General features: G+C 41.8%; 1 protein-coding gene across 2 annotated transcripts in view; it reads right to left on the minus strand.

Moving 5' to 3' along the window:
- Window positions 1-14,863: 14,863 nt before the first annotated feature.
- Window positions 14,864-26,175, minus strand: part of LOC128663767 (calpain-5-like) — a 74,862-nt gene continuing 63,550 nt past the window's right edge. For both annotated transcript variants that reach the window (XM_053718260.1, XM_053718259.1), the window contains 3 exons: window positions 16,805-16,926; window positions 16,590-16,723; window positions 14,864-15,322 (listed from right to left, as the gene is read on the minus strand). In XM_053718260.1, coding sequence (XP_053574235.1) covers window positions 15,152-15,322; window positions 16,590-16,723; window positions 16,805-16,926 — 427 coding nt within the window. In that variant the 3' untranslated portion in view covers window positions 14,864-15,151. The remainder of the gene's footprint in view (window positions 15,323-16,589; window positions 16,724-16,804; window positions 16,927-26,175) is intronic.

Below are 26,175 nucleotides of genomic sequence, written 5' to 3' on the forward strand. Positions count from 1 at the left end.
TCAGGATTGGGAGGAAATGATATTTGACCATTTGTGCTACACTATTGAATATCCTCACACCTAGGTGAGTAACCTGCTCAGTTGTCCACTTGAAATTGAATTTATCCTTCAGCTGAAGGATGTAATCATGTGGGTATCCCCACCAATATATCTCAGTTTTTGAGATGTTTAGTTTATAAAAATAGAGGTCCCCAAATGATTTTAGAGTATCCAAAAGTCTAGGGATGGTACCAGCAAGATCTGCAGTGAATATGGTGATGTTATCCGCAAATAAGGCGACTTTATGTTTAGTACCCAATAGCAAAATCCCCTCCATTTCCCTGTCTAGACATATTCGTGCAGCCAGAGGTTCCACCGCTAGGGCAAATACCAGTGGGGACAACGAGCACCCCTGCCTGGTGCCATTCGAGATACGGAAGGGAAGGGAGTGGAAACCTAAGCCCTTGACCCTGGCCTTCGGAGTGTAGTATAAGGCCTGGATGGCCAGACAAGTTGCAGAGGGGAATTTAAAAACCTTAAGAGTTTCCCAAAGATAGACCCATCTAACTTGATCGAAAAGCCTTCTCGGCATCTAAAGAGAAGAAAGGCTTATTCATTCTTGTGGACTCGCACACAGTGTTAATAAGGCGCCTAGTGTTGTCGGGTCCCATACGATTATGAATAACACCCACCTGGTCTGGGTTGATTAGACTTGGCAGAAGTTTACAGATTCAGTTAGCTATCAGTTTAGAATATATTTTAACATCTACATTGATCAGGGATATCGGTCTGTAGCTAGAACAAAGAGAGGGGTCCTTATTAGGTTTCAGAAGTATGACGATGGTGGCTTCCAAAAATTCCTCCCTGAATTTTCCCTTGCCTCCCACAAAACCAAAAAACCTGAGCAATAAGGGGTATAGTTCATGGGTATAAGTCTTGAAAAATTGAGCGGGGCATCCATCTGGCCTGGGGGCCTTGAAGGGTTTCATGTGTTTGACTATTTGTTTAAGCTCCAACAATGTGAATGGGGCAGCAAGTGAGTCCTGTTGATCAGCTGTGAGTGTTGAAAGATCCAGAGTAGCTAGAAACTGCTTAATACTGTGTGTGGGAGCAGGGTGCGCGGTTTATGTGTTCTCTATGTTGTATAGCTTGGAATAGTAATCTGCAAGCTTTCCTCTATCTGGGAGGGTGTTCTAAGCATTTTATGATTGTACTGAATTTAGTGTATATGGGAAGCGCTATGTTTGTTGTAATTTGTTAGCCAGCATAGTGTCAGCCCTGTTACCTTTATGGTAAAATATTTGTTTAAGCCTGGTAAGGTCGTGTTGGGTTCTGTGCAATTCTAGCTGATTAATATGGGCCCTAATTGTGGTGATCTGTGCCGAAATGTCTACGGTAGTAGAAGCGCGATTGATAGACTCTAAAGTCCTATGTTTTGTATGCGCCTGAGCCAAAGTGAGGCCAGTCATCTTTCTCAAATGGACCTACTTGTGGATAATAAATACTCTAACTGCCACTTTAACAGCTCCCCAAAGAATGTCATCTGAGGTCTGTAGGTTGTCATTTTGCCGAATGAGCTCAACTATATTTTGTCTCATATCTTCCCAGAAGGGGATGTCTGCCAATATATGCCTTGTAAGGCACCAGTTAGCTCTATGTGGTGGGCCGTCAGATGGGCATAAGTAAGCTATGACTAAGTCATGGTCGAACCAGGAGCTAAGAGAAATATTGGTATGTGGTATCAAGTCTAGAGTCACCGCTTGGCAAAAAATATGATCCAACCGGGAGTAAGTTTTGTGTGGGTGGGAATAGTGGGTATAGTCCCTTTCTCTTGTGTGCATTGACCTCCAGATATTGAAATAGCCATACTGTGACATTATGGTCCTGAACTGTGCAGAGATGTGGTCAGATTGAGGGTTATTCCTGCCTGAAGACACTGTTTTGCGGTCCATTTTAGGATTCCAAATCATACTGAAGTCCCCTGCCAACAGGACCCTACCCTGTCTATATTTGTCAACTAGCTGCCGTATCTTTCTGAGGTCTGCGGGCTGATGAGAATTGGGCAAGTACACAGACACCAACGTGTGGAGCACATGATCAAGTCTACAAACCGGGATAGTATATCTGGCCTGTGAGTCTTTAAACAACTGTATCTGCTCAAAGGCCACCCTAGTGAATCAGAATAGCTGTGCCTCTAGCCTTCTTAGTGAAAGGGGAGTGCTCTAGAACCACTTAGGAACGGGAATGGAAACCCATCTGCCAATGGGTCTCTTGAAGAAAAACTACGTCTGGGATGTGAAACTTAAGAGAACGGGCCAGCAAGCTCCTCTTGAAAGGAGAGTTAAGGCCCCTTACCTTACATTATGAGTGAGAAATCTAAGTCGGTTCGCCATCGTCACATGATCAAAAGGTTTGGGTCAAGAGGGGGAAGATGTAGCCGAAGCCATATCAAAACAAGTGTTTTGAGGAGCCTGAAATAATCGAGAAAGGGCAAATAAAGGGGGGAGGGAAAGGAGGAGGTAAGTTGGTCAAGTCAGTGAATCAGGGCAATGTATTGAGCTTTGAGGTGGAAATAGTCCACCTGGGTGGAACCCTGGCATGGGCTACCCTTTATGGGGGGGAGCAAAGAGCAAAGCAGAGGTCGTGGGGGCCAGACTCCCCGACCCACTCCTTTCCTTAGGGGGTCGAGTCATGTATATGGTCATTGGTGACAATCAACCAGAAGATGTATACGAATATAGTAGCATTGGTTTAGTGATAAGAGCAACAATTAACAGTGCATTCAACCAACAACATTATTATCATTATTAGTATCATCCCTCCATCAAGGCAAATACACTTTAACCTGTGCTGTGCCAGCCCTGCTCCTTAACTTAACATGCATAACATTAAACAATATAAATAGAAAATTGAACAAACTTATCAAAACTATTGGAGCATCTTCTCGGCCGTGCGTGGCCACATTTCGCTCAGAGCCAACTGCCAAAACTAGCAGAGGGAGCGGGACTCAATGGAGGGAAACAAGACTAGCCTCAAATAGGAGCTTGAATTCAGGAAGGGATTGTGTGAAGTTGCTGAGAGTCCTGCAGCTGCTGTGTTTTCAGCCTCTGGGGTCTTTGGTCCTTGGTAGGCCATTCAGGTGCATTGGCCCACACCTTCGCTTTGATAGGGGTAGGGACACTCAGGTTGTCAGTTACAAGTCCCCATTGCATAAGCAAAGTGGTCCCTTGAGCCAGAGTGGACACTGTGTGTGTCTGGTTGTCCTTAGAGATTATCAGCTTGGTTGGGTAGCCCCATCTGTACTTAATACCTGCCCGCCTGAGTGCCAACGTGACTGGTTGGTAATGTCTTCTGTGTTGAAGAGTGTGCGCCAATAGGTTGGGTAACAGCTGAATGTCCTTAAACTTCTCTGACACCTGCGGTTTGTGAAAAGCAGCCTGCATAAGCTTGTCTTTGAAGAGGAAGCTGTGAAAACGTCTCTTGGTTTCTCCTGAGAGACTGACCTCGGGCGCAGCGCCCCCTATGAGTTCTTTCCATGGTAGTGGTCATGCCTTCGACAGGACCCAAAAGATTGTTAAAGAGTTCTGTTAAGACGTTCTGCAGTTCAGCTGGTGTGATATCCTCTGGTATTCCCCTAAACCGGACATTATTCCTGCGAGCTCAATGTTCAACATCAGCAAGCTTAAATTCAAGGTGACTCAGTTGGTCAGATAAGGCCTCTGAATACGCCAAGAGATTCGCCTGATCAGTAGTAATATCATCTTGCTTCCTCTCGAGAGAGTCCACCCTCTCCCCTATTTCCGAAATATCTTTTTTCAGCTCTGCATGACTCCTCTGAATTTCCTTTTTGATAGAGCGCGCAAACATTTTTTTAAGGGTGGCTTCGGTAATGAAATGTTGGGATTGGGAGGACAGTGAGATGTCGGGCTGAGATCCCTCTCCTAGGGATTCCGAGTCGCTCAGACCATCAATCCTCATCTGGACCTTTAGGTGGTTGTTTAAAATGGTCTAGGACCATTTTTGATGGGCCCTGGGGTTTTCGAGTGCCGTCTGGAAGTATGAGGTATTTTCGGGTATAGTGTTGGAGCAGAGGGAGAAGGAAAACTTTAAATGCAAGATATATAGCAATATACAGGCTCAGAATAGTTACCCTTCCGGCCTCTCCTGACCCCTACCCCCTTATATTGGTGTCATCACAAAGACCAAAACTCTTACGGGCCTAAAATATGCTGAAGAGCTCTGCCACAGAGGGGCACGGGCCAGCGAGACCCCCCTAACACAGGTCAAAAGTAATGACCCCCACCAGACTCGGGACCAGGGGATACGACACGAAGGAAGGGGAAAAGGGAAGAGGAGGTGACCAACTCAGACAAGTTGGGTCAGAAAGGGAGAGAAAGCTAGGGGTCACGAAGGACAATGTATATACTTAACAAGGATACGACCCAAAGGAAGGGGAAAGGGAAGGGGAAGCGACCAGCTCAGGCAAGCTGAGCCGGAAGGGGAGAGTGGCAAGGGGGGAGACCCCTATACTATAAATACACAGCTTGAAAATGCAACAACACCACAAAGCAAACAGAGTGTATGTCAGATATGTTAGAAATATTACACACAGTAATGATTGGTGATGAAATTAGGCTTAGGTGACACAATGAAATGACCTTCCACTTTGGGCTAGGGCCTCAAAGACATTAAGGCAGACGCAGCAGCTAACACTAAAAGTCCATGACCTTTGGGGTCAGTGCGTAGCATAAGTCCACAGATACAATGGTTGTTGTTAAGGGTCCCAGAGAGCCATAAAATAAAAAATAAAAATATTGTGAGCATAGCAAAAGTGGTCACTGCAATACAACTCTTAAAGCAGGTGGGCAGATAGGACAAACATGGAGACCACTTTATTATCTTCAGGACTTACAAAGCAAGCACAGACCAAATGAGGCCAGGGATCTACAGCCCCCTCCTCTGGGGGATGAAGGTGTCAGTCAGAGGAAGCACAGACCTGGGCAAAGAAAAGGCAAATTAACTCACTAGGACCTATGCTGCGTGGACTCAGGGTGTTAATGGGAGTCTTTGTAGGTCTCTAGGTCTCACACACTGCAGAACCATTCATGTATGTCAAATTTGTATTTTTACAGCTGCCAGTCCCCCTGATCCTCTTCAGCTCATTAAGGCCATGCAGAAGGCATATCTCTCAACTAGGTAAATGTGCTGCGGGCATATTATTTGCATTGGGAAGCTTAGCTCAGTCCAGGCCCACAATCCACAACCCATGTGTACAGCCCGGAGAGGGGGGTCAGAAACTTATAAGGTGAGACCAGGGCCTATATGAGGGGGAACCCTGTTGGAAGTGTGGCAAACATATATATATATATATATATATATATATATATATATATATATATATATATAAATGGGGCACAGAAATCTCACCCAAGGCTCCTCTGTGTCGAGATCTTTAGCAGGCCAGCAGGTCACAATACCGGAGGATCACGGAGAGTGAACGCCTCAGCTAGAATGGCTCCGATCTGCTGGGATGTCCTCTTTGCCATCTATATTACAGTGTACAGATAGTGTGTGTATAGCAAACAAGTCAGATGTTAACAAACAAATATGCTCAACACAATGTGCTAAAAAACAATACTCTCCTTGTCAAAGTGATATAAAGATGACCGCTGCCTTCCTTCAGTCTCTCCCCAGGGACTGTACAGACAATAGGAAAATAGAAATGGATGGCGCTGGTCTTGATATGAAGTTAAATTTCTAATGATAGATAGAAATGGACTTGATGTGCAAGTTTAAATCCAACAAAATAATGTGCAGTATACTCACTCCTTCAATAATGTGAGTTTAGCTTCTAAGGTGTGCCTTTCTCCAAAGAATAGGAAATAAATCCCAAAGAGGATGTCAGCTGGGTTATCAAATATAGTAAGTCCGGCTCATCACAGGAAAGAATGATTCCAAGTGTATGAAAGATAAAAAAGTTTATTTTTATCTTTCATACACTTGGAATCATTCTTTCCTGTGACGAGCCGGACTTACTATATTTGATAACCCAGCTGACATCCTCTTTGGGATTTATTTCCTATTCTTTGGAGAAAGGCACACCTTAGAAGCTGAACTCACATTACTGAAGGAGTGAGTATACTGCACATTATTTTGTTGGATTTAAACTTGCACATCAAGTCCATTTCTATCTATCATTAGAAAATTTAACTTCATATCAAGACCAGCGCCATCCATTTCTATTTGCCTATCATCTATATTACAGACTTTATCTGTAGCGTCTTACCATTATGTCATTTCTAAACTGGGAAAATAAACTGAAAAAATGTAAAGTATAAGCTCTGTATTGTGTGGTCTAACTCAAACAGCACAATACAGCTGTAGGAAACAGACATTTTGCAAATAAAATGAAAATAATTGTTTCAATACCCCAAAACTGGGCACAACTACTATGGCGTTGTTACTATTCACCATGTGATTGTTTTTCCTCCTGTTCCTGCAGCGCTCTATAAAGCTGTTAATTTATTTTCAACCCTAACAGACCAGTGATGTTGCTGGTGTTCTGTCAGATTTTGCTTCCTTTGAAAATTGCTACCTCCATCAGCGCATGCTCAGAATTACATAATCGCACTCAACATATGTTTGAAAAGATTGTGTGGAATGTGATCACTTAATGACAAGCATGCCTGGCTGGAGGTAGCAAATTTTTACAGAGAGGAAAATTAAGTGCTTCCATTGCATTCTAAAGTGACCGTCAACATGAACGCATGCGCAGTTGAAAATTGTAGCAAATTCCGACACTGTTATATATTATTGAAATGAACACCACCAGCACATGATTGCTTACTTAAACCTCCATATGTAAATAAAATTAACTAAACAGTTTTTCCAACACTTTTTAATATGCAGCTTCATATGTCATAATAATAAAGCTTACTCCTAAATGCACCTGTAGCTTATCCAATTCCTTAATGGACAGTCAATACATTTAAGGAGTAAGCTTTATTATGATGACATATGGAGCTGCATATTTAAAAGTGTTGGAGAACCTTTAGTTAATATTATTTATATATGGAGGTATAAGTAACAAGTGGTATGCGTCCCACGCATAAGCAGTCAAAAACGTTTATTTCAATAGTATATCACAGCATTGGAATTTGCTACCATTTCCAACTGCGCATATGTACATGTGTGTGGCATGGAATGGAAGCACTACATTTTCGGTTGAAATTGGCTATATCTATCCACAACCCCCCAAAAATCTAAAAAATGGCAAAACAATGCAATGAAAACATAACTAACAGACAAAAAAAGTAAATCATCCTGAAACAACTGCCTAAAGGACTTTCCTACCAAAGGCCACCTCAGAAGAAGCAGAAACATCAAAATGGTAGAATTTAGTAAAAGTATGAAAAGAAGACCAAGTAGCTGCCTTGCTAATTTGGTTAACTAAAGCCTCATTCTTCAAGAAATGGCAACTAATCTAGTAGAATGAGCAGTAATCTATTAAAGTGGAGGCTGACGAAATGGCAGAAGCGTTCTCTTTTCTGGTTCCAGAAAAAGGCAGAACAAACTAGAAGTTTGTCTGAAAACTATAGTAACGTCAACATAACACATCAATGCTCTAACAATATACAAAGTATGCAAAAAAAACTCTCTGAAGAATTTTAAGGATTAGGACACAAAGAAGAGACAAAAAAATACCCAACTGATATAGTCAGAAGATACAACCCAATGAAAGAAAACAAATTTAGTCCTAAAAACATATCCTTAAGCAATAAGATAAGAGGCTCACATGAAAGAGCAGATAACTCAGAAACTCTTCTAACAGAAGAAATAGGCAAAATAAACAAAACCTTATGCATAGGCTCAAAAAGAAGGAACCTGCAAACCCGTTAAAACCAAGATAAGACTCCAAAGTGGAGGAAATTGTTTAAGAACAGGCTTGACTCAAGCCAAAGGGGTAGATTTATCATTGTGCAAGCGGACATGATACGATGTAGCGTTTTATGTCCACTGCACAACGATAAATGCTGACAGCATACTCTGTTGGCATTTATCATTGCAACAGCAGTTCTTGTGAACTGGGGGTGTCAATCTACCTGATCGTATTCGATCAGGTTGATTTCTGTCCACGGCCTCAGAGCATATGGACAAGTTATGGATCAGGGGTCTTTAGACCCCTGCTTCATAACTTCTGTTTCCACGAGCCTCAAGGCTCACGCAGAAACAGGGGCATCAAGCTTCATACGGAGCTTGATAAATCGGCCCCAAAGTCTGAACCAAACTGAGAATATCTGGAAGATAAGAAATCTTCTAGCAGAAAAGAACTGAAAGAGCAGAAATCTGACACTTCAAAAAAGCTGTCAGGAAAAAAAAACCTTATCCAAACCATCTTGCAAAAACTGCAAAATCCTAGGAATTCTAAAACAATGCCAGGAAAAAACATGATCCTTACACCAAAAAAGGTCTTCCGACACTCATAATAAATCTTCTGGGACACAGGCTTACAAACCTGTATCAGAGTCTCAATATCAGGACCAGAGAACCTTCTCTGTTTAAGAATTATTCTTCATGCAGTTAAGAAGAAATTACACTTTGCTACAATGTAAAGTAGTGAGTGTACAGCCCTTATAACAGTGTAAATGTGCTGTCCCCTCAAATTAACTCAACACACAACCATAAATGTCTAAACCGTTGGCAACAAAAGTGAGTACACCCCTAAGTGGAAATGTCCAAATTGGGCCCAAAGTGTCAATATGTTTTGTGGCCACCATTATATTCCTGGACTGCCTTAACCCTCTTGGGCATGGAGTTCACCAGAGCTTCACAGGTTGCCACTGGAGTCCTCTTCCACTCCTCCATGACGACATCATGGAGCCGGTGAATGTTAGAGACCTTCCGCTCCCACACCTTCCATTTGAGGATGCCCCACAGATGCTCAATAGGATTTAGGTCTGGAGACATGTTTGGCCAGTCCATCACCTTTACCCTCAGCTTTTTTAGCAGGGCAGTGGTCATCTTGGAGGTGTGTTTGGGGTCTTTATCATTTTGGAATACTGACCTGCAGCCCAGTCTCCAAAGGGAGGGGATCATGCTCTGCTTCAGTATGTCAGAGTACATGTTGACATTCATGATTCCCTCAATGAGCTGTAGCTCCCCAGTGCCGGCAGCACTCATGCAGGCACAGACCATGACACTCCCACCACCATGCTTGACTGTAGGCAAGACATACTTGTCTTTGTACTCCTCACCTGGTTGCCACCACAAACACTTGACACCATCTGAGCCAAATAAGTTTATCTTGGTCTCGTCGGACCACAGGACATGGTTCCAGTAATCCATGTCCTTAGTCTGCTGGTCTTCAGCAAACTGTTTGCAGGCTTTCTTGTGCATCATCTTTAGAAAAGGCTTCCTTCTGGGACGACAGCCATGCAGATCAATTTGATACAGTGTGCAGCATTTGGTCTGAGCACTGACAGGCTGACCCCCCAACCCTACAACCTTTGCAGCAATACTGGCAGCACTCATACGTCTAGACAGACAGCCTCTGGATATGACGCTGAGCATGTGCACTCAACTTCTTTGGTCGACCATGGCGAGGCCTGTTCTGAGTGGAACCTGTCCTGTGAAACCGCTGTATGGTCTTACCCACCGTGCTGCAGCTCAGTTTCAGTGTCTTGGCAATCTTCTTATAGCCTAGGCCAACTTTATGTAGAGTAACAATTCTTTTTTCAGATCCTCAGAGAGTTCTTTGCCATGAGGTGCCATGTTGAACTTCTAATGACCAGTTTGAGAGAGTGTGAGAGTGATAACACCAAATTTAACACACCTGCTCCACATTCACACCTGAGACCTTGTAACACTAACGAGTCACATGACACTGGGGAGGGAAAATGGCTAATTGGGCCCAATTTGGACATTTCCACTTAGGGGTGTACTCACTTCTGTTTAGACATTAATGGCTGTGTGTTGAATTATTTTGAGGGGACAGCAAATTTACACTGTTATATAGGCAGTACACTCACTACTTTACATTGTAGCAAATTGCCATTTCTTCAGTGTTGTCTCATTAACCCCTTAATGACCACAGCACTTTTACATTTTCTGTCCGTTTGGGACCAAGGCTATTTTTACATTTTTGCGGTGTTTGTGTTTAGCTGTAATTTTCCTCTTACTCATTTACTGTACCCACACATATTATATACCGTTTTTCTTGCCATTAAATGGACTTTCTAAAGATACCATTATTTTCATCATATCTTATCATTTACTATAAAAAAAATTATAAAATATGAGGAAAAAATGGAAAAAAACACACTTTTTCTCACTTTGACCCCCAAAATCTGTTACATATCTACAACCACCAAAAAACACCCATGCTAAATAGTTTCAAAATTTTATCCTGAGTTTAGAAATACCTAATGTTTACATGTTCTTTGCTTTTTTTGTAAGTTATAGGGCCATAAATACAAGTAGCACTTTGCGATTTCCAAACCATTTTTTATCAAAATTAGCGCTAGTTACATTGAAACCCTGATATCTGTCAGGAATACCTGAATATCCATTGACAAGTATATATTTTTTTTTAGAAGACATCCTAAAGTATTGATCTAGACCCATTTTGGCATATTTCATGCCACCATTTCACCGCCAAATGTGATCAAATAAAGAAAATTGTTCACTTTTTCACAAATTTTTTCACAAACTTTAGGTTTCTCACTGAAATTATTTACAAACAACTTATGCAATTATGGCATAAATGATTGTAAATGCTTCTCTGGGATCCCCTTACTTTAGAAATAGCAGACATGTATGGCTTTGGCGTTGCTTTTTGGTAATTAGAAGGCTGCTAAATGCCACTGCGCACCACATGTGTATTATGCCTAGCAGTGAATGGGTTAATTAGGGCGTATGTAGGGAGCTTCTAGGGTTAATTTTAGCTGTAGTGTAGTGTAGTAGACAACCCCAAATATTGATCTAGGCCCATTTTGGTATATTTCATGCCACCATTTCACCGCCAAATGCGATCAAATTAAAAAAAACGTAATTTTTTTCACAATTTTAGGTTTCTCACTGAAATTATTTACAAACAGCTTGTGCAATTATGGCACAAATGTTTGTAAATGCTTCTCTGGGATCCCCTTTGTTCAGAAATAGCAGACATACATGGCTTTGGCGTTGCTTTTTGGTAATAAGAAGGCTGTTAAATGCTGCTGCACATCACATGTTTATTATGGCTAGCAGTGAAGGGGTTAATTAGGTAGTTTGTAGGGAGCTTGCAGGGTTAATTTTAGTTTTAGTGTAGAGATCAGCCTCCCACCTGACACATCACACCCCCTGATCCCTCCCAAACAGCTCCCTTCCCTCCCCCACCCCACAATTGTCCCCGCCATCTTAAGTACTGGCAGAAAGTCTGCCAGTACTAAAATAAAAGGCATCTTTGAATATTCTTTTTAAAAAATTGAGCATATTTACATATGCTGCTATGTAGGATCCCCCCTTAGCCCCAACCTCCCTGATCCCCCCCAAAACAGCTCTCTAACCCCCCCTCTCTGCCTTATTGGGGGCCATCTTGGGTACTGGCAGCTGTCTGCCAGTACCCAGTTTGCAACAAAAAAAAGGGTTTTATTATTTTTTTATTTATTTTTTTCTGTAGTGTAGCTTCCCCCCCCCCACAGACTAACATCCCACCATACCGATCTTGCTACCCGATCTTGCTAAATTTTAAATAATATCCCCCACTTCTACATAAAATATTTCTGTAGTGTAGCGGTTCCCACCCGCTCCCTCCCCGTGCACGCTCCCGCCCCCGCCTCCCTGTGCACGTGCGCGCGTCTGTGCGTGCGCCCTGACATCGCCGCCCACGATCCCGCCCCCCTCCGCATCAACCAGGGCCATCGATGGCCACCACCCGCCTCCCGGTCCTGCTCCCACCCACCAACGGAGTAAGTCACCGATCTCCGGTGCAGAGAGGGCCACAGAGTGGCTCTCTCTGCATCGGATGGCTTCAAAAGGTTATTGCAGGATGCCTCCATATCGAGGCATCACTGCAATAACCGGAAAGCAGCTGGAAGCGAGCAGGATCGCTTCCAGCTGCTTTCCACACCGAGGACGTGCAGGGTACGTCCTCAGGCGTTAACTGCCTTTTTTTTGAGGACGTACCCTGCACGTCCTCGGTCGTTAAGGGGTTAAAATATATAATAACATTTTTTTTTTTTTTAAAAGTGAGGGGTGTACTCACTTTTGTCAGATACTGTATGTATGAGTTAGGGCATATAAGAATATGAGTTCGGGTTAGCGCACAAGTCTGTGTTTTTTTCAACTTTTTTTTTCTCTATTGACTTCTATGGGAGAACAGGTTATCTTTTGCATGACAGATAATTGTGCTAGAAGTAACCTGTTTGCACATGTCGGGTTAGTGCAAGTGCGATAACATTTTACTTTCAACTCATAATACCAGCGCAACCAGACGCACGTTAAAAGTTTACTAGTATCGCAATTATCGATATAGCGGAAGTGGTAAATACTGCTCCACTTGTAATCTGGCCCACAATGTTTTGGTGTTTCATCCAGCAAGAAGGGTATGCATACATAAAAGATAAATCTTTATAAGTTTTTAACATTAAAAAGTGTAACAGTATACAAAAATGGAAGTTTAGGGCTGAATTTAGCCTATAGTGAATTAAGGTCCTTAGCTAGTGTAAATGTGAGTGTTCTGCTTGTTGCAACTTAGTTACAGAGGTGGGCTTTACTTACAGTTAAAGAGTACTAAGGTTTTCGGCCCTCCTTCTTCTGGACACCATGGAGCTTCTCCCTCCTACCCTATATGGCGGCACTAGTGTTAATATTTTCGCCTTATTAGAATTCTCGGCTCGAACAGGGTTAGTCGACCCATAGTCACTGGTAAGTTCAGAATTTGTAATTTATCAGCTCCCCTTTTGTTGCAACATGTTAGTATGACATGCTGGACAGGGGCCCTTATGGTTGGAGTGGTAATACATACAAAGAGAAAACCACACTTACACCCTAACGTTGGTAGGCGGTTCAGGCCCAGGCTGCAGGCAGACAGCAGGGAGGAGTGACAGTCATTGTGGGGGGAGCGACGTCCTCAGGTGTGTGCTTGAGGGTGCTTCCCTCTGCACTGTCTCAGCTTGCCTGGGCCTGCAACCTGTTTCATAGGGGTTAGGTCAGGACTCAATTGCCGCCATAGTAATCTTTGAGATTTAAAGAGAAATGGCCTTGATGTTAATGTGATTTATGGTTATTAAAGTGAATGTCAATTTTGTCTTATTTTAAGCAATTTTAATATTGCTTTCAAGTTAATAAAGAAAACCGCCGCTTTATTTTTTTAAAAAAAACAAAGTAAAGGTTATATTTTTATTACCAAATTTGCTCCGTTTTAGGTAGCAGCTCCTCCCACCCGCAACTTCCAGATTTAATCCCCTGTAAGGTATACAGCAGTCCCACCCACTGTATACGTAAAGTCAATGCGCGCTCCCGGCTTTGCTATACACAGCGCATGCGTTGCGTACTTACCAAGCGCTCTGAAAAGTCCCATAAGTGTAATAGCGCATGCGCTAAATGTGAACGTGCGTGAGAGCTCTGTGTGACGGCTTCCAAACACAGGCGCATTACATACGAGTGACGTAGCCGAAAGGGGTTTGGTCCCCCCGTGGTTGATCGGATTATTGGTTGACACAAGCGAGCCTACAATGTCAATCATTAATCCAAGATGGCGGGCGGAGGATTGAGATGACGATCGTAATGAAATAAAGCTCAAATACTAGTTAATTAGAGGTTTGCTGAAAAAATTATGAATTAAAGTGGCAGTATTTTAAGGTCAGCTTTTAAGCAGTGTTTAGCATTGAGCTTGACTTTACATTCACTTTAAGTTCAGTGCCTTTAAATAAATGACCTACATGGTCTTACCTCCAATCTTGTGTGTGTGTGGTTAATCCGTTATTTAGGTTATTCTGTTATGATTTTATACACAACATGACGTTGTGTCATTTAATCCCTTAGGGAGTGCCCAACAGGGAAGGTTTTTGGCACAGAATTAACATTAATAACAAAAAGGTTTGGTTGAAGGTGATCTTGGAAATAAGAGAAACATAGTCAGACTTGGAAGATATTTTTTTATAGGCCCACAGCTAGTACAACGTTTGTGATTGCTACCAAGAAATTTAAATAAAGTTTCAATCATTCTATACTAACACTTGGGATCTATGTTGTTGTGTGGGATGCGCACAGTGAGGCCAATTTAACAAATGTCTTGCAGACCTGATCCGACATCACTGAATGCTCTCCGTATTCAGCATTGCCCCAGCAGCTGACAAGAGCTGCTGGTGCAACGCCACCCTCTGCAGACTAGGCCGCCAGCAGGGAGGTGTCAATCAACCTGATCTTACTCAGAGCAGGCGGATAGGGTTATGGAGCAGCGGTCTTTGTGACCGCTGCTCCATAACTTGTGTTTCTGGAAAGTCTGAAGGCTCACCAGAAACACGGGCCATCAAGCTCCTTTCAGGGCTTGATAGATAGGCCCCAGTGTTTGGGATTCTAGGTGGACCTAGAACTCGAGTACACAATGTAGCCCTCTCATATAGCTGCCTTGAATACTGGTATAATATATTGAATGCTAATAATAAATATACAATTAAAAAACTGTTTTGAGGGTAGTAGAATAGCACACTGGTGTAAATACACACAGACTATAATAAAAAGAACCAGAACTTAAGTTTAGAAATGTTCAGTATAAGTGGAGATATAATAGGCAAAATTAGTTTTTTCAAATGAAAAGATAAAGGAGCTACAATTTAAATACTGCAATATTAATGATAACACACTGCTGCTATGGCCTTTTAATTGCAACAAGGAAACAGACTGTTATATATCTCTTTAATATGAAATAATTAGATGTTGGTATAAATTAAAATTGTACATTATCAACAAAAAATAGAAAAAAGATTGGGGGAAGAGAAAATTAAAGAGAGACAAATAAAAGAGACAAAAAGTAAAATGAGTAAAAAAAAAAAAAAAAATGAAAAAGGAACTGACAGGAGAGAAGTAATTGGAGAATGACTGAAAAAGAGAATAAAACAAATAAAAGTGGTAAGTAGCAGAGAAACATGAAGATAAGGTGCACAGAACAGAGTAATAAATATGAGGACTCTCAGAGCATGGTCAGGTCAGAGCTGGTAGAAGTCTCTATCATGATGTAGCCAGCTGATCTTCCTTCTTTGCCCTGTATCTTTAGAACAGAGGTCTGATCAATCTCTCCTGCAGTGCAGGGGACAGACACACTGCCCAGGAGAGTATCCCGTAAACAGTTAGACTGCCAGACCTGAAACACAGACACAAAAGCTCAAGAAAGTGTTTTCAATTGGTAGGAAATTTAAAGGGAACAATTTAAATAGAGAGGCAAAGGAATAAGTCTGAGATCCAGTTTGAACTAGGGAGTCAGTTAAAGGGAGAGAGGAGACAAAAAGTGGCTGACATAAAAAATGAAAAAAAGTTGTGGATAAAACAAAAAGTGAACCAGATGATAATGAAGCAAAGCAGAGAAAGTATATGAGTGAATGAGTGAAACAGGATGGGAGTAAGTGAAAGAAAATCCCAATAATATGAGTATAGTGAAGAAAGGCACTGGTGGTAGGTGGTTGTGATAAAAGGGAAGGGTTGTAAGGGGAAGAGATTTGTGGGGAGTAGTATAAAATCTTGTAGAGAGGGGTTGTGAGTAAGAGGATGTGCTGTGAGTGGACATGTTATGAAGAGAGATGTACTACAGATAGGGACTATCAGAATTAATCTGAGGAGAGCAGTTGTGAAGAGAAATGGTTTGAAGACAGAGGTTGTGAGGACAGTGTTTGTGAGGAGAGTGTGATGAGGAGGACAAGGAGAAGTATTGTGAGGAGAGGAGTTGAGGAGAGGGTCAGCGTGCAGAGCTGTAGAGATAAGAGCTGTTCTAAAGAGAGGGACTATATGGAGAAGTAATGTGAGGAGAGGGGTTATGAGGAGAAGGATTATAAGGAGAGTTGTAGTAAGGACAGACAGTATGAGGAGAGGGACAGCTAGGGGAGGGGTTAGCAAGACAACTATAATGAAGAGAGAGGTCAAGAGGAAAGCTGTAGTAAGGAGAAGGGACATTAGGAGAGGCACAGTGAGGAGAAGGATTATGATGAGAGCAGTAGTAAGTACAGAAATTATCATGAGAGATGGCTAAAAGGGAGGGTTTATCAGGAAAGGGGGTAGGAAGGGGACAGTTATAAGAAGAGGGACTGTTAGGGGAGTAGTTATCAAGAGAGCTGTGGCAAAGAGAGAGGTTAAGAGGAGAACTGTAGTGAAGAGAGTGGATATAAGGAGAGAGAATAAGAGTAGAGGGGTTATGAGGAGAGCAATTTTGATTAAAGGATTATGATAGTGAAAAAAGGATTTGTAAAGAAAGTGAGTGTGTGGAGAGGGAAGATAAGGGTAATGCATAATTTTAAACATATTGTGAAGCAAGGGGTTTCTTTCAAGAGCCTATAAATCATGATAACAGGGGTTGTAAGGACAGTGACTTAGCAGAGGAGTTTAAGGATATGTTAGAGGAGTGATGATCTTAGCTCTACCTGTACAACAATAGGTCGCTGCTCTCGTTTGCGGTAGAACACTCCTTTCAGATCAAACTCAGGGTTACGACCTCTTACAGTTCTTGATGTCACTTTCTTACCCTCACAATGTATTGTGACATGCACAGCAGGATCTAGCACAAAAAACATCAATGTCAAATTAACGTCCACCCACACTCAAGATCCCCAGTGTGTGGCAACATCTGCATACATACCCTGGTTTTTCCCTAGAACTGACAATCCTGAGGCAGCATGTACAGTGACAGAAGTGACAAGTCGTGGTGTTCCAAGACAACATGACAACCAAGAAGGCTTCGGGACATCTTGTGTGAGCTCCCTGTAAAAAAAAAAAGAATGGAACATTTTGATAAACAAAACAAAATAGAGAATTGCTCCTTAAATAATCTTCCCAAAAATAGATAATATAGTAAGCAGCTGGTGCCTACTAGAAAAGTGAAATTCAAATATTGTTAAAGGAAGTGGGTAAAAATAAGGGCTCCAAAAGTCTAGTAAACCATCACTAAAGCTAAATAAAAAAAAATACATGAGGAGGCGGAGCCAGCCGTGAACCAGTATGGCTGCAAAATAACGAAGCTCCGTGCAGTCTTTCCCCTTAAAGCATAAATGAAGGGCTAAATAACCATCGGGAAACTCTAAAAGACACATGAAGGGGACTGAGACCTCCAGGAGCAACGTCAGCTACAGTGAAGGAGCGGGGAATGCAGTGGTCAGCAGAAAATAATCCTAACACCCGCGCTCCCAGAAAAGATCCGGCGCCATCTTAAATTAACTGCGCCACAGGGAACCATCGACCAGCACCACGACCAACCTAATACAGCAAGCTCACAAAAGAGCTACCCTTCCGGAACCTGTCACGACACAAGTAAAGACCCCAGCCGACGCTAGATACCAACGGGGACTCCCAGTAAGCTTACCGGAACAACACGCAGTACTCACCAGGCTTACGGCCCCAGAGAAACAGCAGAGACATTATTACCAAGCAGGTTGGGGTAAGCACTTCATTGCCACTGACAACTAAGACCCACATTATAAGCAGCGGGTTAACAAACAAATCTATAACACTTAAAACACGGTCATAACAGGGCCTTTAAGAATAACACGTTACAGCCCTATTCTAAGATAAGCAGGCCTTAATTAACACCTGCAGCTTCCTAGTATATTAACCTTCCTTGATACACAACCCACAGAGGGGACAGCTGCATAACCCCATACCTTAGCAGTGTAAACGCATAAAGAGGTGCCGACAAAACACAACAAGCCCCTGACTGGCTTCGGCAGACATTCCACTTCTTATAAACTACAACTATGGCGTCCAGACGTCCTACCAAAAGTGACAAAGAGACAAAGACACCAACTACCTCAGCATCCAAGCTTAACTCATATTTCAAAACGGTAGACACGACCACTTCAGTGCCTTCCAACAATACACAGTCAGATAGTGACATGCAAGAAGAGGACACTGACACCATCCCAACTGAATCTAACCTCCCTTTAACAAAGGCAGACCTGAGTTCTCTCCCCACAAAAGAGGACTTCACAACATTCATGAACCAGGTCAGTCAGCTTATAAGAGACAGTTTAACTGAGGTTAAAAGGGACATCAGAGATTTAGGCAACAGAGTGCTACAATTAGAAGGGCATGCTGAAGAGATCTCTGAACCAATCAACTTGCAAAGCTTACAGATTCAACACCAAAATAATGAAATAAAACAAATGCAGATGCAAATAGAAGATCTGGACAATCGTGGCAGACGCCAAAACTTAAGAATAAGGGGAATACCAGAAAGCATCACAACGGTGGCACTTCCGCAATATGTTCAAGATCTCTTTAGTTACTTATTAGACAAGAATGAAGGCTCCAACATCTCCATAGATAGAATGCATAGAGCTTTAAAACCTAAACCTCCGCCCAAAGCTCCGCCAAGAGACGTTATTTTGCGCTGTCACAATTTTAAAGACAAAGAACTAATACTGATCGCAGCCAGAAAGAAGGCACCTATAAGTAAAGACGGCGACAAGATACAAATATTTGCGGACCTAAGTCCGTTAACCCTCTCCAAACGAAGAGAAGTCAAATTCCTTACAACGCATCTACAAGATCACAACATACCCTATAGGTGGGGATTCCCCTTCTCCATAAGAGTAATCAAGGAAAACAAAGAAGCTACCTATAAAGATCTGGAAGACTTAGACTCTTTCTGCACTCAACTAAACATCCCTCTACCAAGACAAATTCCACAACCGCCGGATCAAGCAGAAGAAACTCAAGCAACAACAACATACCCCATACCAAAAATTCAACGCCAAAGATGGACCACAGTTAGTAGGAAACGTAAAACAACGCACTCAACATCCTGCGACCCTCAGACCTCGACCTCAGACCCAACTTGAGAACCTGAGAATAACCATGGAACTCTAAGCTTACTTTCCCAGTCTCAGATTTGTCTGGACTACCCTGTTCACTTTCTGAATTGTTTTAATACTCAGACACCCACAAGATGATATGACTTCACACCAACGATCTTAAATACCCCCCCTTCATATATTGACTAAACATGAACAAGGGGAAATGTCAGTGGTAATACTGTGTTACTACCTTTCCTCCATATTTTCATTACTAGGGTCAGGGATGTTTACCCTGATCTTAGGCCAGTTATTGTTTGTATTGTTCCTGGTTTTTTCTTTTTGTAGCTTCCCTATCTCCTCCCTCTCTTCCGACCTATCCCTCTTTACTGCTCATCTGTCACTTCAAAAGAGATATATGTACCTACGGCCTCTTGAGATACTCATATTGTTGATGATTTCTTATATTTCAGTACCTTCAGAACTGTGTACAGCTTTACAGGTCAACATATGGTGGTGGTGGCGACTCCGGCACTCCCTCACGCACCCAAAAGTATACACTACATATCAGAATGGCGGACGCCTCAGATGTACCTCACCAACATTATACGGTAAGGAATATGGCACCCCATACCTCAGAACAGCATTCATACACCAAAGACACACATGGCACATAGACCAATATTAATAACCTCTCAAAATGCTAAAGGTCTAAACTCTCCCACAAAGAGATCAGTCGCATTACAATGGTTCACCAAGCAAAAAAGCTCCATTGCATTCATACAAGAAACACACTTCCCCAGACTTATGGAACCCAAATTTCAGAATAGAAACTTTCCGCTTAGCTTTTTCAACTCCAACGACAAGAAAAAGAATGGAGTAGGGATCCTTATACACCGCTCTCTTCCCTTCAAACCGCTAAATACTAAACAAGACATAGAGGGTAGAATTCTCATTTTAGTGGGCCTTTTGTACAATAGACCTATAACCCTAGTTAATATATACGCCCCCAGTACAAATAAGACTAGATTCTATAACAAATTGAAGACTATGGTACAGGAGACATGCAGGGGATGCCTTATCTTAGGAGGAGATCTGAATGCCACTTTAAACCCTGCCATGGATACAACATCAAATAACACCAAAATCTCACAGAGACCCCCACACTCTATCTTTAAATGCATTAAACATCTATGCCTAGTTGACACTTGGAGACTGCAACACCCATTACAACGGAACTTTTCTTTCTATTCTCATCCATGGGCAATGTACTCTAGAATAGACCATCTCTACATGGACCAGACACACCTCTCTCTGTAACGCGACTCAGATATCATCCCGACAACCTGGTCTGATCACTCAATGATAACAATGGAACTAACTTGGCCAGACTCACCCATACACCCATTTATATGGAGACTAGACACATACCTCCTGCATCACCCCCCTACCACACAAAAACTAACGACAACCTTAACAGAGTACTTTAATACCAACGCCATACCAGAAACTCACCCTCTTTATGTGTGGGAGGCCCACAAGACAGTTTTCAGGGGCGAATGTATCAAACATAAAGCCTACCTCAAAAAACAGTATGATACCCATTTAAACTCCCTGACAGCAGAACTACATGCACTAGAACTCAGTCATAGAGGCCTCAAGATGGAACTATTCTCAGCAAATTGACGAATATCAGAAAAGAGCTTAACACATTGCTCTATACTGAGGTCCAGAGAAAAGCCCTACAACTTAGAAAGAAATACCTTTATGAAGGGAACCGACCAGGCAGGTTGTTAGCCAACACACTTAAAGATAGAGCTTATATGACACACATTCATAGCCTTAAGACCCCCCAAGGGAAACCTATACAGGACAGTAAAGCAATTGCTGCACACTTTAGGGATTTTTACAAACAACTATATAATCTTGAGATTAACACCACCCCAACACATACACAAAAGATGATAAATTATATCCAATCGGCCAACCTTCCTAAACTAACACAAACACAAACATCAGAACTAGAAAAACCCATAACATTGACAGAAATTCTGAAAGTCATTAAGGATCTACCCACAGGAAAAAGCCCAGGACCAGACGGCTTAACTAACCTATACTACAAGACTTTCAGAGAGATCTTAGCCCCTCATTTGCTAAAACACTTTGAGGCCCTTGACGAAAATAGTAACCTTACGAAAGACTCTTTGGCGGCATACATTACAGTAATTTTAAAACCCGACAAACCAAGCGACGAACCAGCTAGCTATAGACCAATCTCACTATTAAACGTTGACATAAAGATACTAGGGAAAATTATAGCAAATCGCCTAAACTCAGTTCTCACCGACATCATTCATACTGACCAAGTAGGTTTTGTACCTGGCCGAGAGGCAAGAGATAATACCCTTAGAGCCTTAACACTAATAGAGTATTCAAAATATCAAAACATCGAATCAGTACTCATAGCCATAGACGCCGAAAAGGCATTCGATCGAACTAATTGGCAATTTCTAACATTACTCCTAAAAAATATAGGATTTGGCCCCAAAATCATAAATAGAATATTCAGCCTATATTCCCACCCAAATGCTAAAGTGAAAGTCAACCAAATTTTATCAGAGACCTTCCCAATTCAGAATGGCACACGTCAGGGGTGCCCCCTATCCCCGATTCTCTTCATCTTAATGATGGAAGTGTTTGCATCGTGAATACGCATGAACCAACATATTAAGGGAATAGAGATTGACCAACAAAATTACATAATAGCACTATATGCGGACGACGTGCTTTTCACAGTCTCATCCCCATCCACGTCCATCCCGGAGATTATGTCTGAGCTGGACGAGTTTGGGACATACACTAGCTTCCTAGTCAATAAACAGAAATCTGAGATCCTGAACATTAATTTATCTGATACCAAATTTAAAGCCCTATCGTCGGTCTGCCCACTACGACTCAAAACAGATACAATCAAGTACTTAGGGATCTATCTTTCACCGAATCAGGCAACACTATTTGACAAAAACTACACCGCACTCTTACTCAACACAAAACGGGACCTTAAAACATGGACGAACAAACCAATATCCTGGTGGGGTAGGATCCAACCTATAAAAATGACGACACTGCCTAGGATCCTTTATATTCTACAAACTCTCCCACTACACCTCCCGCTCTCATACCTAAATAGGGTCCAGAAAACCCTTAACACATTCGTGTGGAATAAGTGTAGACCAAGAATCAACAAAAACACGATGTACAGATCCAATCTAAATGGTGGGCTAGGCCTACCCAAGATTGAGGAATATTACCAAGCGGTTACGCTACAGAGGATCCTGGATTGGCACAATACACAAGAATACAAAGCATGGGTTACAATAGACTCACACATCCTAAAAGCTCCCCAGGTTCATGCTCTCTGCTGGGTATCTAAAGACCTTAGACCCCCCCAATGTAATCACCTTGAAATCCACAAACAGCTATTCAGAAGTTGAGATCATATAATAGCCACTAAACACCACATATCTACATACAGATCACCCCTCTTCCCAGTTGTCCTAAATGCAGAAATGGTAGGGGGTTTAGACAAAGGATTTCAAAGACTAATCGAATGGGACTATACCATTCCTCTATTCAAATTTACAGAAACAGAAAAATTATTAGAAAGAGACAAACTAATGGATATAGCTGAAGGAAGATTTTCCAAGTGGCTAAAATACGCCCAATTACACCACTACATACATACGTCTCCCTACAAAACAGACCTACTGAGAAGACCTACAGCCTTTGAACATCTCTGCCTTAATGGGATGGTCCCAAAAGGAACACTCTCCCTATCACGTAAGATCCTTATCAGTACCACTTCAGACACATTACCACCATTTACCACTAAATGGAACGTAGATCTCGCACTAAATCTAGACATAGAAAATTGGAACAAAATATTCCTATCAGTTAAAAAGTCCTCAACCTCCACATCGATACTAGAATTAAATTTTAAAATACTGCTTCGATGGTATCTCACCCCATCGAGGATAGCTAACATATACCCCGGTACCTCAGGCTCATGCTGGAGAGGTTGTGGAGCCCATGGCAATGTCGTACATATGTGGTGGCATTGCCCCAAAATACGCCCACTATGGGACACAGTTGAAACTTATTATAAACAATGTATTGTAGCCAACTTTCAACTAACACCGAGTTTAGCCCTATTAAATGATTTACCAAAGATACCATGTCGTCTGAAGACTCTAGTCCTACAAATAGGCCTTAACAGTGCTAGAAAACTGATAGCTAGACATTGGAAAAAACCTATCATATTAAACAAATCCATGTGGATAGAGGAGGTAGAGGAACAGTTCTCCCTAGAAAAATACGGTTACATGTGCCGTAACAAAATACAAACCATTCTAGACGCTAGTTTCTTATGGCAAGACTACTTATAAGACAGTCCATCTCTACCCTTTAAATCATAAATATGCCATACATATCTCACTACCAGTCATCGGATGGTTTTACTAATCGATGACCTACACCCTAGAAGCTGGGGAGTGCCGGACCGCCATGACAACCCATGACACTTGTTGTAGGTGAGCAATGTTTTTCTTTTCTTTATATTTTCCTTTAGCAGTACTGATAGAGAAGCGGAAGAAAACTTTCCTAAGTTATATTGTTGTTACTTTATTTGTATTAATTTGTTGGATTGTTATTTTTGATATGATTATTTTATACATCCAAGCACTATGTAACAAGGGACCGGAGTGCCTTACCTACAGACCTTACCAGCTGTTTGAATTCAACTCCGAATGACCTTAAACATTCCTCAGATAATGAAGACTTTAAAAAGGAAGAGACAAACTCAACCTACTATATATGTATGTAAAATTGAATTGTCTAATGGATGATGTATTTTGACTAATATTTTATTAATAAAAATAACAAATATAAAAAAAAAAAAACCATGAAAAAAGACACACAATGTGGCTCCAAGCAACAAATATATTTATAACAAAAATATCAAAACATGCCATTAAATCATCCTATATAAACCTACAAAATGTCCCTAAAAGAACCTGGCTACTTGCAACACAAAGTAAGATGCACCAAAATACTTTAAGTTCTTCAAGGCTGCAATAGCAAAGGTGGCCATATAAGTATGGTTGCTTAGTTCACAACAAACTTGTAGATCCAAAACATCCATCTAGGAAAGAGGGCTCTTACCACTCAGGAGCATCTAAGGGAAAATAGGAAGGCATCCATGGAGACAGCAGTCAGGGCATCCCTAACTCCACCAGTATCCAAGCTAGTTCCGGGTCATCCAAAATCCTCCGGTATGTAAACAGCCCTTCCCAGGCATGCCAAGGATCCGTTAAGCAATTCACACTACAGGTGTCCTGCCAGATCAGTCATCTCCGCAGATTAGCCAATTTTGTCACTTCCGATGACGTGGAAACAGCTGTCTCACTGAAAATTCCCTCAGGGTGCATGCACTTAATCGAGTCACCACATCAAACATACACTGTATATGATGCAGTGTAATTCCCCCATCTTCACTCTCTTTTTGCCTTTTCAGTGACTATTTAATGAATTGGAATGATATAATCTCCTGTTGGACTTTTGTGCAGGTGTGGGTGTCTCCTAAATGACTGAATAATCTGAATAGCCTTTAATGTTAAACCTTACATTTTTTTAAGATGTTCATGCTGGTCTAGATATAAAAAAGCCGTTTTGAGTATACTGAAATGGTGCTCCAATATGTATAGTATTTCCAGTGTATTATGTGCTTGCACCATTCAAACTCTTTGGTTCAATGAATTGTCTTTGATTAGCAATCAACTAAATTTAGTGGACTCAGTTGACTGCCCTCCCTGCATATATTTCACACCAGTCTGAGATGTGCATTGCACAGTGATGTGCATTGCTATAACATATGTTCACATTTTCTAAGTGAACATTTTATAAGTGATTCACTAGCAATAGAATTATACATGAATTGAACAAGGATTGGGCAAGGGGCAAAAAAAGCCAGGTACTTTTGTAATATTATGTTTGATATAACTTACTGTTTTCAAATGCAATTGCTACTGTAATACTGTGTCTTATATGTTTAACTGGTTCCCTCTTTTGTAAAAATGCCTAATATCTTATTCCTTTTTGCTGCCTTTTGTCTCTATAACAAACTACTTTATTCAATTACTCCTTCTCCCTCTCCACCTGCACTGTTCATTAGCCCATCTCTCTTAAACTCACATTACTTTTGTACTCATGAACTTTACCTATTCCTAAACACTCTCTCTCCCCCCTGCACCTTGTCTCAAAAGCAGTCTCACTACTGCAAATCTGTATCTCATCTTATGTCACTATCCCTCTTGCTTCTACTGGTGCTGGTGACATCTCGCCTAATCCTGGTCCCAAAACAACTGCCTAGCCGTGCACATCCATGTATACCATCCCACAGACTCAAAAAACAAAACTCTAACAACCTTACTCACATTCCTCTTGCATCAAAAGCCACTTCCCCTTTCACTTGTGCACTTTGGAACTCTTGCTCTGTTTGCAACAAACTCACTTCTATACATGACCTCTTTATCTCCCACTCCCTCAACCTTCTGGCCCTAACAGAAACCTGGCTCTCTCCCCTAGACACAGCATCCACTGCTGCTCTATCACATGGGGGTCTCCACTTCAGCCACACTCCTAGGTCTGGTAATAGACAAGAAGGTGGTGTAGGTATTTTACTTTCCTCTTGTTGCACCTTTCAACAAATACATCCCATCTCTTCCCTCACATTTTACTCATTCGAAACCCACATGATTCGCTTATTCTCTCCTCTTTCTATACGTGTTGCAGTTATATACCTTCCTCCTGGCTCCTCAACTCAATTTCTAGATCACTTGGCTGCATGGCTACCTTATTTCCTTTCCTCAGACACCCCTTCCCTCATTCTTGGTGACTTCAACATCCCTCTTGACAATCCCACTGCCTCCTCTGCAAAACAACTTCTGCAACTCACTTCCTCTTTTGGATTGTCACAATGGACTGATTCTCCCACTCACAAAGATGGTCACTCCCTTGACCTGATCTTTAGCTATCGATGCACCCTCTCAAACTTCACAAACTCCCCCTTTCCTCTTTCTGACCACCATCTCCTTACTTGCAACATATCATCCCTCCCTACAACTCTCCCTCCTTTTTCTCCTCACACCAAACTTTACAGAAGCAT

The sequence above is a fragment of the Bombina bombina genome, chromosome 6 (assembly GCF_027579735.1).
Source record: "Bombina bombina isolate aBomBom1 chromosome 6, aBomBom1.pri, whole genome shotgun sequence".
Taxonomy (NCBI): Eukaryota; Metazoa; Chordata; class Amphibia; order Anura; family Bombinatoridae; genus Bombina; species Bombina bombina.